At 37.7% G+C, this 17134-nt stretch overlaps 1 protein-coding gene across 1 annotated transcript in view; it reads left to right on the plus strand.

Annotated features, from left to right (window-relative positions):
* Positions 1–17134, plus strand: part of ANKRD31 (ankyrin repeat domain 31) — a 259980-nt gene that overhangs the window by 88802 nt on the left and 154044 nt on the right. Inside the window, 2 exon segments of the mRNA XM_066237559.1 lie at positions 654–751; positions 13444–13599. Coding sequence (XP_066093656.1) covers positions 654–751; positions 13444–13599 — 254 coding nt within the window.

The raw sequence follows: 17134 nt of genomic DNA on the forward strand, positions 1-17134 counted from the left end.
TTTTCTTAACCATCAAATCTTTAATCCATTTTCAGTTAATTTTTGTGTATGGTGTAGGATCATGATCCAGTTTCATTCTTTTGTGTGTGGCTGTCCAATTTTCTCAATACCATTTTTTAAGAGACTATACTTTCTCCATTGTATATTCTTGGCTCCTTTGTTGTAAATTAATTGACCATACATGCATAGGTTTATTTTCGGACTCTCTATTCTGTTCCTATGATCTATGTGTCTGTTTTTATCTCAGTATTTTGCAGTTTTCAGTGCCATGCCAAATGTTAAGTCCTTTTTATCTTGTCAAGAGGTTGCCTCTTTTCTCCCCAGAAGTGAATAGAGTAGATAATTGCATACCAACTTGGAGAGTGAAGGGCAAGAGACTCAGGATACACATGTAGATGATTGCTCCTAAAGGAGAGGAACATATAGGTGACAACAAAGAAAAGCATAGAAATCATAATGACTAGCATGCCTATCAGAGATTTATCTGCAGTTTACTTAGAGGCCACCTCCGTATTTAATACTGCTGTGCTGCTTGACAACAGCTCAGTAAAATATCTTGGAATTTTAAAAATTTAGTTAAAATTTAGTATGGTTCTCTTTAAATGGTTGTAGAGAATATGAGAGTAATTTTAGAAACACATTTATTTTTCAAGAATGCAGGGTCCTGCTTTAATGAATGAAGATAAAAGGAAGAATATGCATTTATCCAGACTCAAGAGTGGAAAACAAATCTGGAAAGAAAGAAAAAATGGTGAGGCATACTTTATTTCTTTAAGTAAGTGACTTACAGAAATATAGAATTTTGGTACTAAAAAGGATTTAGAGATGATCTCTCTTAACTTTTCCATTTTACTGATGAGGAATTTCAAGGAGGTAAGGATTTTTTTCCAGCATTGCACAGTATAACCAGGACTTGATCCTGAACTTTTGGCTCATAGGCTGGTATTTCTTCTATACTTGTACTTTGGAGAGAATAGTTATAGAACCCTTTTAAAATGTACATATCTGACCTATTGGTAGTATGACCAACCTAGCATAAGGCTTTGAGAAATCATACAAGAGGAATAAATGGAGGAAAGGAGAAGAAAAAATGTATTACTCTTAAATGTTATTTCTGTATTCCCATAAAACTTTAAAGAGGAAACTGAAAAAAAACTATCAGAAAGAAAAACAAGAATCTAGAAAGACTGGTTAAAATAGTGGGGACAGTTGGTAAAATTGAAATATGAACTGTAGATTAAATAATATATTATCAGTGTTAAACTTCCCTGAATTTAATAATAATTTTGTTAGGAAAAATAATGTCCTTGTTTTGGGAAAATATACCCTTAAATATTAGTAAATAGTGAGGCATAGTGCATGCAAGTTATTTTTTATGTATATATGTGTCTGTGTGCAGATGTATGTATACATATAAAGGGCAATTGATTTAAAAGTAATGGCAAAATATTAACAATGAGTGAATCCTTTATTTTATTTTTACAACATTTTGTAAGTCTGAAATTACTTCCAAATAAAATTTTTTAAAAAATTCAATAAACCAAAAGAAGACAAAGTAAATAAATACCTTACGTGTATAAAAGATAACCCAGTTAGAGAACAGAACATCCTATTTAAAATAGGTACTAAGAGCCTGCTTAGGTGGTGGTGCAGTGAATAGAGCATTGGCCTGGGATGCTGAGAACCCAGGTTTAAAACTCCGAGGTCACTGGCTTGAGAATGGTCTCATCTAGCTTGAAGCCCAAGATCGCAGGCCTGAGCAAGGGGTCACTGGCTCAGCTGGAGCCCTCCAGTAAAGGCATGTTTGAGAAAGCCATCAGTGAACAACTAAAGTGCTGCATCAGGTTGATGCTTCTCATCTCTCTCCTTTCCTGTCTGTCTCTCTTTCTCTCTCTCTCTCTCTCTCTCTCTCTCTCTCTCTCTCAAAAAACCCCCAAAACAAAACATAAACAGTTACAAAGAGAGAAAAATAACTACTTGTGTGCCTAATAAGAAATGTACCATACCTGTAAGAAGACGGTTTAAAGATTATTCTGAGAGACATAAAAGATTGAATAAATGGAAATAAAAACCTTATTCTTGACAATAAATATTCAATGTTCTAAGATACTTCTGCCTAAATTATTTTGTAAATGCGTGAGAATTCAATCAAGAACAAATTTCTATTTGTTAATTATTTTGTCTCCTTTTCTTTTATACTGCTGGAGGTTCACAATGAGATTGTTATATGATACTGAATTTCAGCTGGAAAAGTAAATATGAAAAACTCACCAAAAAAATTCTTAAAAAAATAAAAGGAAAGGGAGAGTAGGGTAGGGACCTGCTGTACATAATATGAAAACAAACAGGAAGTCAGAAATTAAAATAATTGGTATTTTTACAGGAATAGACAGACAAATCAATGAAACAGAACAAAAAGTTTGGATGTAGAAGCCCAATACAATGGGAGTATGGGGGCAGGTATGTGATTAAGACGGCATCTCAAATTGGTGGCAAAAAGAAGGACTAAGCAAAAAATAGTGAAAAACACAAACAAAATTGGATTCCTGTAGCATTTCTTATATTAAATTAGATCCAGTTTGGCCAAAGACTTAGAAAAGATAAAGTTCTAGAGGTGAATTCGTTTTGTAATCTCAGAGTAGAAAAAGCCTTTTAAATAAATGATTCAACCTCAGAAGCCAGGAGGGAAAAGAATGATGAAATTTACTACATACATTTTGAAATAATTGTTTGGGAAAATAAACCGAACATCAAACACAGAAGTATCAGTAATACATGACAATGGTGAATTTCATTAGCATGCAAAGAGCCCGTACAAAACAGTAAGGATAAAAGATAAAGAAAAATGGATAAGGAACATGACCAAGCAATTCACAGCGAAAAGAAAAAGTGAACACCAAAAAGATTACTATCTCCCTCATGATTAAAGAAATGCAAATTAAGAAGTATAATTCTCACCTAAGAGAATGCCGAACATTGAGACTTCCCAGTGGTGAGAATGTGGAAAAAATAAACATTCTCATATGTTGTTGGAAATTGTTTGTTCAGTCTTTTTACAAGGCAGTTTATTTGCATTCATCACAATTTAAGTTACAATTCTTTCTAATCAGCAATTTTACTTAAAGTGATTTTTTCTATAACTACACTTGCTCAGATATATATTTTTATAATGATGTCCATCACAGCCTTGTTTATTGTAGTAAACTAGAATCAATCTAAACTAGGTGAATAGTTAATAAATTATAATATAACCAATGAAATAACATTTAGGCATTTAAGAAATCACAATGATTATATATGTAATGATAAGAAAAAAGGCATATTATATATATGGAAGAATAAAGATAGCATCAAATATATTGTTGGAAACTGCAAGCAAGAAGACAGTGGAGTAATGGCTTTAAACTTCTAAGCAAAAATTTATTCCTAGAATTCTATAACTAGAACCTAGAATTCTATATCCAGGAAAATATCTTTCAAAATGAAGGTGAAATAAGGTTTCGGACATACAGAAGCTGGAACAGGGGTTCCCAAACTATGGCCCATGGGCCGCATGCGGCCCCCTGAGGCCATTTATCTGGCCCCCACCGCACTTTCAGAAGGGGCATTTCTTTCATTGGTGGTCAGTGAGAGGAGCACAGGGTGCATCCGCATCCTGTGCTCCTGGAGTACTGTATGCGGCAGTGCCACAAAGTGCGGCATCGCTCACATACAGTACTACTTCTGGTGACGCGGAACGCACATGTCAGGGCTCCGGAAGCACGTCATATCACTTGTTATGGCTAGCAGTGACAAATATGGAACCGGACATTGACCATCTCATTAGCCAAAAGCAGGCCCATAGTTCCCATTGAAATATTGGTCAGTTTGTTGATTTAAATTTACTTGTTCTTTATTTTAAATACTGTATTTGTTCTCGTTTTGTTTTTTTACTTTAAAATAAGATATGTGCAGTGTGCATAGGGATTTGTTCATAGTTTTTTTTTATAGTCCGGCCCTCCAATGGTCTGAGGGACAGTGAACTGGCCCCCTGTGTAAAAAGTTTGGGGACCCCTGCTATAAAACCTAAAGGAAACATTATAACAAAGAAATAAGTTATAGCTACTAATAGGATACAAAGAAAAAAATAGAATAACAAAACTATTCAGTGTTAACCCAAAAGAAGGTAGAAGAGGGAAAAGGGAAGAAGGGATGGGAAAAACAGAAAACAAATATCAAGATGATGCAATCAAACCTAATCACATCAACAGTCACATGAAATGTAAATAGTCAAGACACTCCCAGTTAAAAGGCAAAATTGTCAAATTGGATGAAAAAGCAAGACCTAACTATATGCTGACTTTAAGAAACACCTCAAAATATAAGTAGGTTAAAATTAAAACAATGGGGGAAAATATACTTTGCTAACACTAATTATATTAGTTTCCTATTGTGGTAATAATTTATTATAAAATTAGTGACTTAAAAAAGTACAACCTTTTCTCTTAACTTTCCTGAGGTCCAGAGTCCAGATATTAAGAGTTAAAATCAAGGTGTCAGCAGGGCAGGTTCCTTCTGTTGGCTTCAGGGACAAATCTGTTCCAGCTTTTAGACTCGGTAGCATCCCTTTGCTTCTAGCCTCATTGATCCAATCTCTGATTCTGTGGTCACATTTCTTTCTCCTTTTTTGATCTTCCTGCTTTGCTCTTCCCAAGATCCGTAACTTAATCACACCGACAGAGTCCTATTTGCTAAATAGGATAGCATTCTGAGGTTCTGGGGATTAAGATGAACATTCTTGGAGGACCATTATTTAGCTTACCACACCAATCAAAATAAATTTATTTACAATGGAAGGGCAAGTAACAGTTGTCATTTAGTCATGATTGGGAGTGAATGTTTTTTTTTTTTTTTCTTTTTCATTTTTCTGAAGCTGGAAACAGGGAGAGACAGTCAGACAGACTCCCGCATGCGCCCGACCGGGATTCACCCGGCACGCCCACCAGGGGCGATGCTCTGCCCACCAGGGGGCGATGCTCTGCCCATCCTGGGCGTCGCCATGTCGCGACCAGAGCCACTCTAGCGCCTGGGGCAGAGGCCACAGAGCCATCCCCAGCGCCCGGGCCATCTTTGCTCCAATGGAGCCTTGGCTGCGGGAGGGGAAGAGAGAGACAGAGAGGAAGGCGCGGCGGAGGGGTGGAGAAGCAAATGTGCGCTTCTCCTGTGTGCCCTGGTCGGGAATCGAACCCGGGTCCTCCGCACGCTAGGCCGACGCTCAACCGCTGAGCCAACCGGCCAGAGCCGGGAGTGAATGTTTTCACAACTTAGTTTTTATTAAAATGTTTCTATTTTAAATTTATGATATAATTATAACAACAAAAACTGGAAAAGATCTTGGAGTTATGACTACTGATTTTTGGTAAGTTTATCTGGCAGGAACAAAGTGCTTTCTAGTCTTTCTTGGATGGAGGAAGATAGACTCAAATGCTGAGCTGTTGGTTTGTCTTACAGTGGAACTGAGTGGAAAGAATCAAATAAAAGGCATTTTGTGGTCTACTAAGAAATCTACTGCACTACTCAGTTACGTTTTTGAGGTTTTGGAATGGGGAAGGTTAGCTAAAACAAAATTGCAGAAGCTATCATTAGAGCTATTCTGATGTGAAATTCTTTGGAGAACCATCAGGGAACAACCAAATAAATACTACCCACTGTGGACAAGTCCTGCCGGGGGTGAGGATGACAGAGACACAAAGACCCGACTCCGGGGACCAGGTTCAATGACATAGATCCACTTTACTCAGGATGTAAACCAGCTTATATACATGGGTTCAGCCAATAGGGTGTTACAGCGTGTCCTTCAAAGCCAATGGCTGAAAAGATCAGGGAGCTGCGTGGTTGGTGCTAAGTCACTTCCTTATAGCGAGTGAGCTTCCTTCTTGGGTATGCCCAGGAGGCTTCTGGGAGCTGGAGTATTCTCACAGCATTGCATCAGCCACAGCTGCTAGGAATGCACTCTGCGCTACACCCACAATCCACAAAAATTCACAGGATTTGGAGTTTCTAAATGAGGAGTTTCAGTATTTTAGGAGGCATAGTGGAGAAATGATACCTGTTATGTATAACTTGGTAAACTATTTTACTTTGTTTATGTGTTTGTTTGTTTGTTTATTGTATTTTTCCAAAGTGAGAAGCAGGAGGAGGCAGACGGACAGAATCCTGCATGTGCCCAACTGGGATCCACCTGGCATGCCCACCAGGGGTGATGCTCATCACATCTGGGGCTTTGCTCTGCTGCATCTGGAGCTATTCTAGCACCTGAGGTGGAGGCCATGGAGCCATCCTCAGCGCCTGGGCCAACTTTGCTTCAATGGAGCCTTGGCTGCAGGAGGGGAAGAGAGAGCTAGAGAGAAAGGAGAGGGGGAAGGAAGGAGAAGCAGATGGGCACTTTTCCTGTGTGCCTTGGCCAGGAATCGAACCTGGGACTTCCACATGCCAGGTCAACACTTTACCACTGAGCCAACCTGCCAGGGCTTGGTAAACTATTTTTTTATTTAGACACTAAAATTCAACAGGTTGATATTGGTCAATCAGAGTACATAGGTTTATAGAAAACATTTCCACATCCTTTGGACAGTCAATTATGTTGTATACCCATCACCCAAAGTCAAATCATCTCTGTCACCCTATATTTTGTTTCTCTTTAAGCCCCTTCCCTTCACCCATCCCCCTCCCTCTTCACCCTTTCCTTCACTCTGGTAACCACTGATCCCTGTCTATGTTCATTCGCTCTATTTTGTATCCCACCTATGTATGGAATCATACAATTCTTAGCTTTTTTTGATTTACTTATATCACTCAATATAATGTTATCAAGGTCCATCCATGTTGTCGTAAATGATACTATGTCATCATTTCTTATGGCTGAGTAGTATTCCATTGTTTCCATACATGTACCACTTCTTCTTTATCCAATCCTCTATTGAAGGGCATTTTGGCTGTTTCCATGTCTCAGCCACCGTGAACAATGCAGCAATGAACATGGGGGTGCATGTGTCTTTATGTACCCATGTTTTCACGTTTTGGGGGTATATACCCTGTAGATGGATTGCTGGGTGATATGATAGTTCTATTCTTAATTTTTTGAGGAACCACCATACTTTCTTTCATAATGGTTGCACTAATTTACATTACCACGAACAGTGAATGAGGGTTCCTTTTTCTCCATAGCCTCTCTAGCACCTGTCTTGTTGATAATAGCTAATCTAACAGGTGTGAGGTGGTATCTCATTGTAGTTTTGATTTGCATTTCTTGAATAGTTAATGATGATGAGCATTGTTTCATATATCTGTTGGCCATTTGTATTTTTCTTGGGAGAAGTGTCTGTTCATGTCCTCTTCCCATTTTTTTTTTATTGAATTGTTTGTTTGTTGCTGAGTTTTGTGAGTTCTTCATGTGTTTTGGATATTTTCTGAGCTGTTGTTTGAAAATATCATCTCCCATTTAGTTGGTTGCTGATTTGTTTTGTTTACAGTTTCTTTTGCTGTGCAGAAACTTCTTAGTCTGATGTAGTCCCATTCATTTATCTTTGCCTTTACTTCCCTTGCCTTTGGAGTCAAATTCATAAAATGTTCTTTATGGCCAAGGTCCATGAGTTTAGTACATATGTTTTCTTCTGTGTAATTTATTGTTTCAGATCTTATATTTAGGTCTTTGATCCATTTTGAAGTAATTTTGTGCAAGGAGATACACTGTAGTCAAGTTTCATTCTTTTGCATGTGGCTTTCCAATTTTCCCAGCACCATTTATTGAAGAGAAATTTTTTTCTCCATTGTGTGTTTTTGGCTTCTTTATCAAAGATGATTTGACTATATATATGTGGTTTTATTTCTGGGGTCTCTATTCTGTGTCATTGGTCTGAGTGTCTATTTTTCTGCCAGTACCATGATGTTTTGATTATCATGGCTCTGTAGTATACATAGTTTGAAATCAGGTATTGTGATGCCTCCAGCTTCATTTTTTTTAAGGATTACTTTGGTTATTCGAGTTTTTTTTTTATGGTTCCTTATAAACCTGATTTTTAGTTCCATTTCTTTAAAACATGACATTGGAATTTTGATGGGAATTGCATTAAATTTGTATGTTGCTTTGAGTAAGATGGCCATTTTAACTATGTTTATTCTTCCTATCCACAAACAGGGAATATTTTTTCATTTCATTGTGTCTTTTTCAATTTCCTTTAATAATGCTTTGTAGTATTTAGTAAATAGGTCCTTTATATTCTTTGTTATGTTTCATTGTTGGCATATAAAAAAGCAATAGACTTTTGTATATTAATTTTGTATACTGCAACCTTACTGTATTGGTTTATTATTTCTAATAGCCTTTTTGTGGAGTCTTTGGGGTTGTCTATGTACAGCATCATGTCATCTGCAAAAAGTGAAACCTTTACATCTTTCCCAATATGGATGCCTTTTATTTCTTTCTATTGTCCGATTGCTTTGGCTAGAACTTCCAGCACTATGTTGAATAGAAGTGGAGAGAGTAGGCAGCCTTGTCCTGTTCCTGATTTTAGAGGAAAAATTTTCAGTGTTTTACCATTTAGTATGATGTTAGCTGATGGTTTGTCGTAAGTGGCCTATATTATGTTGAGGTATTTTCCTTCTATACCCATTTTTTGAGTGTTTTAAACATAAAAGGATATTGTATTTTATTGAATTCCTTTTCTGCATCTATTGATAGGATGATATGGTTTTTATTCTTTGTTTTGTTGATTTGGTTTATTACGTTAATCGTTTTATGTATGTTGAACCATCCTTGTGTTTCTGCGATGAATCCCACTTGATCATGATGAATTTTTTTTTGATGTGTTGTATTCAGTTTGTTAGTATTTTGGTTAGTATTTTTGCATCTGTATTTATTAGAGATATTGGTCTGTAGTTTTCTTTTTTTGTGTTGTCCTTACCAGGTTTTGGTATGAGGGATATGTTGCCCTCATAAAATGTGTTTGCAAGTATTACTTCTTCAATTTTTTTGGAAGACTTTGAGAAGCATAGGAACCAGTTTTTCTTTGAATGTTTGGTAGAATTCACTAGTATATCCATCTGGCCCCACAGTTTTATTTTTGGGAAGGTTTTTGATAGTTGTTTCTGTTTCCTCCTTGCTTATTGGTTTATTTAGGCTTTCTACTTCATGATTCAGTCTAGGAAGATTGTATTGTTCTTGGAGTTTATCCATTTCTTCTAGATTGTAGAATTTGGTGCCATATGATTTTTCATAGTATTCTGCGATGATCCTTTGTATATCTATGATATCTGTGGTAATTTCTTCTCTTTCATTTTAGATTTTGTTTATATGAGTCTTTTCTCTTTTTTCCTTAGTGAGTCTTGCCAGAGATTTGTCGATTTTATTGGTCTTTTCCAAGAATCAGCTCTTTGTTGTATTAATTTTTTTCTACACTGTTTCTGTTCTTTATTTCATTTATTTCTGCCCTGATTTTTATTATTTCCTTTCTTCTGCTGGGTTTGGGTTGCCTTTTTTTTTCTAGTTCCTTAAGATGTGATGTTAGGTTGTTTACTTGGGCTCTCTCTTGCTTTTTCATATAAGCATGTAATGATATGAACTTTCCTCTTATTACTGCTTTTGCTGCATTCCAGAGATTCTGATATGTCATATTGTCATTTTTATTTGTTTGTATATAGCTTTTGATCTCTTCTTTTATTTCTTCTTTGACCCATTCAGTTTTTAGAATTATGTTGTTTAATTTCCACATTTTTGTGGGTTTGATTACTTTTTTTTTTGCTGTTTAATTCTAGTTTCAATTTCTTATGGTCAGAGAATATGATTGGTATAATTTTAATCTTTCTGAAGTTGTTGATGTTTGTTTTGTGGCCCAGCATATGGTCTGTTTTTGAGAATGTCCTGGGTACACTGGAGAAAAATGTATACTCTGACGTTTTGGGATGAAATGTCCTGTAGATGTCTATTATGTCCATTTGTTCTAGTGTTTCATTTAAGGCTGATATTTCTTTATTGATTTTCTGTTTGGATGAATGATCTAAAGCCATAAATGGTGTATTGAGGTCTCCAAATATGATTATATTTTTTTCGGTTTGCACTTTTAGATCAGTTAGTAGTTGTCTTATGTATTTTGATGCTCCTTTGTTTGGTGCATAAATATTAAGGAGTATTATGCCTTTTTGATACAATGTTCCCTTTATCATTATGAAATGTCCATCCTTGTCTCTGGTTACCTTTGTTGTCTTGTAGTCAGATATGAGTATAGCTACTCCTGCTTTTCTTTGCATATTATTTGCTTGGAGAATCGTTTTCCAACCTTTCACTTTGAATCTATTTTTATCCTTGTAGCTCAGATGTGTCTCTTGAAGGCAGCATATTGTTGAGTTTTGCTTCTTGATTTAATCTGCTTCTCTCTGCCTCTTTATTGGTGAGTTCAGTCCATTTACATTTAGTGTAATTATTGATACTTGAGGATTTTTTATTGCCATTTTCTATACTGCTTTCTGATAGCTTTGTGTCCTGTTTGGTTCTTCGTTTCTGTTTTTCTGTCATTTGTTTTTTGGGTTTTTGGCTTTTTTTGATGGTATTCCATACTTCTTTCTTCTGGTTTTTTTTTGTTATTTGTTTGTTTTTTAAGCTATGTGTTTTAGTAGTAGCATTTTCAGTGGTGGTTACCATTAGGTTATTGGAAGAAAAATTATCATAGCTTTTACAGTCCATTATCTCATGAGTGCTTTTACACTCCATCCTCCTTTGTTACTGCTGATCTTTATGCTCTCCCCTTTTATGTTATTGTCACAGGTTATCCTTGTTTTTATTGTGGTTTTGTTAAAAAATTTTTACTTGTAATTTTTTCTTGTTTTGTTCTTTGTATCTGGTTCAATAACCTCCTTTAGTATTTTCTGTAGTGGGGGTTTTCTGGTGATAAATTCTCTTCTGTATGTCTAAATATTTTCATTTCCCTTTCATATTTGAAGGTTAGCTTTGATAGATATAGTATTCTTGGTGGGTAGGTCCTCTCTTTCATTACTTTAAATGTTGTGGTCCACACTCTCCTGGCTTGTAGAGTTTCTGCTGAGAAGTCTGATAATAGCCTAATGGACCTTCTTTTATATGTTATATCATTCTTCTCTCTAGCTGTCTTGAGGATTCTTTCTTTGTCATTGATTTATGATAATTTAATTACAATGTGCCTTGGAGAAGTCTGTTTGGGTTGAGGTAACTTGGTGTTCTGTTTGCTTTTTGGATTTGAGGCTCTCTTTCCACATGCTTGGCAAGTTCTCATTGATTATTTGTTTCAGAATGTTCTCCATTTCCTTTTCCCTCTCTTCCTCTTCTAATATACCCATTATTCATATATTGCTCTTCCTGATGGAGTCAGACAATTCTTGTAGAGCTTTCTCATTTTTATTAATTCATGAGTCTCTCTTCTTTTCTCTGTAGGATCTATAGTTGCCTGTCTTCAGTGTCTGATTCTCTCCTCTATCTGGCTAAGCTTGTTACCTCATTTTTCAGTTTGTATATTGAGCTTTTCATTTCTTTTGGTTCTTTTGTAGTTTCAGTTTCCTTGGTGAAGTACTCTTTGTTCATTAAGTTGTTTATTGAACTCACTAAATTGCCTTTCAGTGTTTTCTTGTATCTTATTATTTTCAAAGCTTCAATTTTGGTTTCTCTGTCACTAAGCTCCAAAGTTTCCATGTAATTGAGATTTTTCATCATTTATCTAAGCTACATCTCTGTCTTGTATGTCCATATTTGATTTTTTTTTTACCTTTATGGCATTTGCGAATGATGTTGTTAATAACCCCAATAACAGATAATTATTCCTTTCTCTGGAAGGGGGCACTACACTCCAAGATTTGCCTCTGCAAAATTCTTGGGTGTTCTGTTAAGGTTTAGCTGTCACCTTTGTAATGATGACAGCAGTGTTGTCGTGTTGGTAGGAGAGTCTTATTGCTACGGCTTTGCAATTTTATGATACCGGCATTGGCTGACCAGGAGTCCTCCAGGGCCCTCCACCACGTCCCAACAGAGCAGGGGATCTAGTTTCTGGGTGCTTCTGCCTCTCACAGGAGAGAGCAGCCTGGAGACCTAGTGGAAAGAAGTCTGTCACTACTGCTGTTTTCACAGTGAGAGGAGCAATGAGGAACCACGAAGCTGGGGTAACAGAGTACAGTTCCTCCTCTAATATCACTCTAAGCTCTCCAAGCATAGCCCTGGCTGGGCAGGGGGTATGCACTACAAGCCAGTGTCCCCGAGGTTCAGGAGCAGCTGTGGCAGAGATTGCAGATCAGGGGCTTCCTGGCCACACATGCTAAACTCCCTCTGGTAAGCTGGTGCTCCAGTTTCAGAACTGGTGGTATGCAGATCCCAGATCAAGCACATCTGGTGCCACGAGGCTAAATTGTGCCAGTCAGATGGGCAGATCAAGTGTGCCCCCGTGTCCTTTGGGCCGATTGCCATAAGCTATTTGCCTGCAGTTCTTGGGACGTTGGCACTGGCTTTGTCTGAGCTCCATGCCTGTAATAGTGCAGCCCTGCAATAACAGGTGCAGCAGAAGCCGGGAAGTAGCCCGTAATCATGGTTGTCACCCCTTACTTTGCTCCTTCCCCCACACTCTCCTTTTCTCCCGGCTCCTCCAGGTCTGAGACAAAGCCTGCTCCAACAGTGCCTCCCTCCCTCAAGTCCATGAGGAAGGAGAAAGACTCAGTATTCTGGTATTATTTTTTCTTCTGTACTTTGGCCTGCCTTCTTGCACGATCATACCTTTGTCTATCTGGTATGTGTATATTTCAGGTTCATCTGTTTTTTTTTTCCACTGCATCTAGTAGTAGAATTTGTTGAAATTTCAAAGAGATGAGTATCTTTCACGCTGTTATTTCTCTAATGTCAGTAAACTATTTTAATTGTGTATTTCCTGGCTTAGGAAATCAAGACTATTATACAGATAAAGATCATAGTTCTTTAATAAGTTATTTTTAGCAAAGAAAGAAAGTTTAAAATTCTCTTCTAGTCTCATTATGGTTAATTTTTCTATTTTCCCACATATCTCTTAGATTTTCTTTTCATGGTTTTATAAGACATTTTGGTGTTATATAACATTTTGTTGGATTTAATAGCATTTGATTCTAGATTTTAATAATCTTTTTTATCAGAACTTAAAAAATTTATTAATCTTTTAATTTATGTACCTTTCATGGGGTTTCAATCAGTATAAACTCAGATGATTTATAAATTCTACAAATATTTTCAAACTAATATTTATTTTCTTCACATTATTGCTTGGAAATATTATAGTTGGGTTGATGGATGAAATGCTTTTCAATAATATGGTGTGCCTGTAATTCTACAGTGTTGACTGGATTCACCCTGTTACCTGTATTCCCCCTGATTTGCAAATAAGGATTATTGTTTTTTCATTTTTTTTTGTTCCTTTCCTCATTCAGAAAACATGAAAATGAATCAACTATGTCTTTCTCTCATTAACCGGAGAAACATTTTTGGGGAGAACTTACTGTATAAGGCTGCTCTGCACAATGATACTCATCTTGTTCATCATTGTATCAAAAAAGGAGGAAATGTTAATCAACCAAGTTATGCTGGTAAGTTGGGGTTACCACCTATAGTTACCATGAAAGTGGTTTTTAATTTTAGATGAGTCACTCCTATGAAAGTATGGCAAAGTGGGCCTAAGGCAAGTCTCAAATGGAAAGCTTTCAGGTAATTTTCCTACAAAGGTAGTGCTTCCCTATCATCTCCCAAGGAAGTGGTAAGGAGTAGAGGGAGCAAAAGAGGAGCATTATATTCACCATCAATGATTATTCCTGCCTGGGGCCCACCAGGTGGGTTGTGTGCAGTGGCATTACACAGAGGATGGGGTTCCTGAAGCCATTGTTGCATTTGCTGGTCATTTTTACTATGTGCCTCAACTTTGAGTGAAAGAGAAATGAGGTCAAAAGCTGAAAGAGGTGACGTCAGAGGAATGGAAGCATGAGCGATCCCATTGATTCTCCTTGAAATTTCAACAAAGGATCCCAAGCTCAATGTACAGGTACTCCTGAGAGATCTACACATTGAAACATCTAAAGATGGTCACTTGGGAACAAATAGGAGTCAAGAAGGATGGAGAGCTAAGATGAACCCTGAACACAGTCCTGCATCCAGGAGCTCACAACGAGGTTCAGGCAAGAGATCAGAGAAATTGAGTTGTAACTGGTGCTACCTTCTGCCAGGAGGAGCAGAGAGATTTAGTGGGTGCTCCTGCAGGAGTGAGCAGCACAAGCTGCAGCTGAGCAGAGTGACCTGGGCAACGATACAGCATGGGGGTTTCCCATGGCTATCTGGTGGTTAGCATTCCAGACAGGGAAACAAAGCCACAGAGTTCTGTCACCCGCCTCCCCAAGCCTCCCAGAACTCATCTTTTTTTCCCTGTCAGGTTGTGGAGCACATTATTGCAAACTACAGAATCACTATTTCTTCAGAGCAAAAGGTGTACTCTGTAATTGGTCCTGGTTAGGGTGTAGGGGGGTCCCTGTGGAAGTCTGAGGTCACCATTACCAGGAGGACCAAAACAATAAGGTGGCTACTCCCAGCATTGGGGCTGTACAGAGGGATGCCAGAGACATGATGGGGGTCAGCATTAGAATTTCACAGAGCTATAAAACTTGTGATTTAGTGCCACCTACAGTAAAATAATAAACTTTGTGGTAATAATATAGAAAACTGCCACTCATACATAGATGCCTATACAGAGAAAGAACTCAAATGCCATGAATAACCAAGGTAGTTCGGAAGCTCAGAAAGAAAAAAAAAGAAAAAAGAAAACTTCAGAAAACAATCTTAAATGCATGGAAATAAGTGATATAAATGACAGAGATTTCAGATTAAAGTTTTGAAAATACTCAATGAGATACGTGAAATTAAAGACAGTTTAGTACACTTAGAAAACAAATTAACAAACAAAATAAATACTTTACCAAAGAGATTGAAATTTTAAAAAAGAACCAAACAAAAATTCTGGAGATAAGGAACTCAGTAAAACAGCTCAAGAATGAACTGGTGAGTATAGGAAATAGAGCTAACCAAATGAGAAAAAATTAGTGATATTGAAGATAGAACTCTAGAAATGACACTCTAGAAATAAGGAAGAAGAGACTTGCGCATTAAAGAAAAAGAAGAAATTCTATGAGAACTATATGACTCTATCAGAAAAAGTAATATAAGTATAAAAGATGTTCCAGAAGAAGGAAAAAGAAGGGAACAGAGAGCCTGTTTAAAGAAATAGTTGATAACTTCCCAAACCTATGGAAAGAGCTAGATCCTTGACCCCAGGAAACAAACAACACCTAGTAACCTCAATCCAAAGAGGCCTTCTCCATGGCACATTGTATTAAACCTGTCAAAAATTAATGAAAATGAAATCTCAAGACAGTCATGGAAATAAAGAAAGTAACCTTTAAAGGAAAGCCTGGTAGGTTGTTATTGGACTTCTCAACAGAAACTCTACAAGCCAGAAGAGAATGGAACCAAATATTCAAAATACTGAAAGAGAGGAATTACCAGCTAAGAATAATATATCCAGCAAAGTTAACCTATAAATATTAAGGAGAAATAAAGACTTTTTCAGACATACAGAAGCTGAGGGAATTTATCACCAGAAAACTTCCATTGCAAGAAATACTCAAGGGTGTTATGTTAGTCTATCTGAAACAAAGACAAAATATTGTAAAACTATAAGATCACCAACAAACAGCATAAACAGGGATAATTTGCAACAATAAAAACATAAAATGGGAGTGTTTAATAGTCTGAGTTTACAAAGGAGGATGAAGTTCAGATACATTCAAAATAAAAATGACTACTATATATATGAAACTATATCATAAACCTAATGGTAACCACACATGCAAAAAAACAAAACTGAGACACTCACCTTTTAAAAAAAGAGAAAGTAGAGGAAAATATTATGGAATACCACCAAACTAAAACTACAGACAGAACCACAAAGGAGTACAAAAAAGGATGGTGATGGAGGAGGCAGACATTCCAACTGCCACCTCCAAGGACCAAATTGGATTACAACATAATTTAAGAACAATAATCTTGAAAAACAAACTTTGAACTAAAGAGGAATGTATAACCCAGGATCACAGAAGAAGCCACACTGAGACTGGTAGGAAGGGTGGAGACGCGGAAGGACTCCTGAGGGTCCGGAGGGACTCTCACTGCAGGGATGCTTGCCCTGAGAAGTGTGGGTCCTCAGCCCCTAGCCCAGAGCTCCAACCGAGAACCCCAGAGCCTAGAAGAAGCACCCACATAGCATTTGACAGTGAAAAGAGCTGAATTTATGTCTGCAAAAAAGAAATGCAGCTCTTGGAGATGCAAGCTCTGTCTTAAAGGGCCTGCTCAAAAAATCTTGTTCACAGCTACTTACCCAGGGCTATGGTGGAGGGAGAGCTGAGAGGACTAGAGTTGTGTGAGGAGAGTGTAAAGTTGGAGGCTCAGGGAGAGATACTATTAGGGACAGCCACTGGAACCCCTGTGCTGAGTCATTCTCCAGTACTACAGTCACCACCTTTCTTGGGTGGAGCAGTCCCCTCTGAGTGGCACCAGTCTGGGTAGAAGCAACTGCTCTGTCCTCGGGAGTCTCTTCGGCCCCAATCATGGTGACTGGGTTGTGATGAGAACCCAGGAGGCAGGGGCGAGTCAGTGACTCAGTTTTATGTTGTTGAAGCCAGAGCTCCTCCTCCTTCCCCAATCTCATGAGTCTAAGACTGATAATTGCACCTCACGGGACTCAGTTGGAAGTATGGGTGGGCAGACCACACCTCTGGGTCTCAGAGGCCACAACTACCAAACTCCTACTCAGTAGGTTAAACCCTACTGAGGTCTGTGAAAAATGTCTGAGCATACTAACAGCTGGGGCTGGGGGGCAGAGCCACACCCACCACCCTTCCTAATCCCTCAATTGCTACAAGCTCTAGACTCTTAACAGAGGTTTTTCCAGTGGTTGAACCCAACAAGCAACCAGCTGACAGATGCTGTAGGAGGCAGGACTCAGGGAATCTGGCCATTTAAGTGGACCTTCTCCCAGGTTCAGTGTGGCTAAAAGCCAGCTTAAGTGTGCAGCTTGGTATT

This window comes from Saccopteryx bilineata, chromosome 6 (genome assembly GCF_036850765.1).
Source record: "Saccopteryx bilineata isolate mSacBil1 chromosome 6, mSacBil1_pri_phased_curated, whole genome shotgun sequence".
In the NCBI taxonomy this organism is placed as follows: domain Eukaryota; kingdom Metazoa; phylum Chordata; class Mammalia; order Chiroptera; family Emballonuridae; genus Saccopteryx; species Saccopteryx bilineata.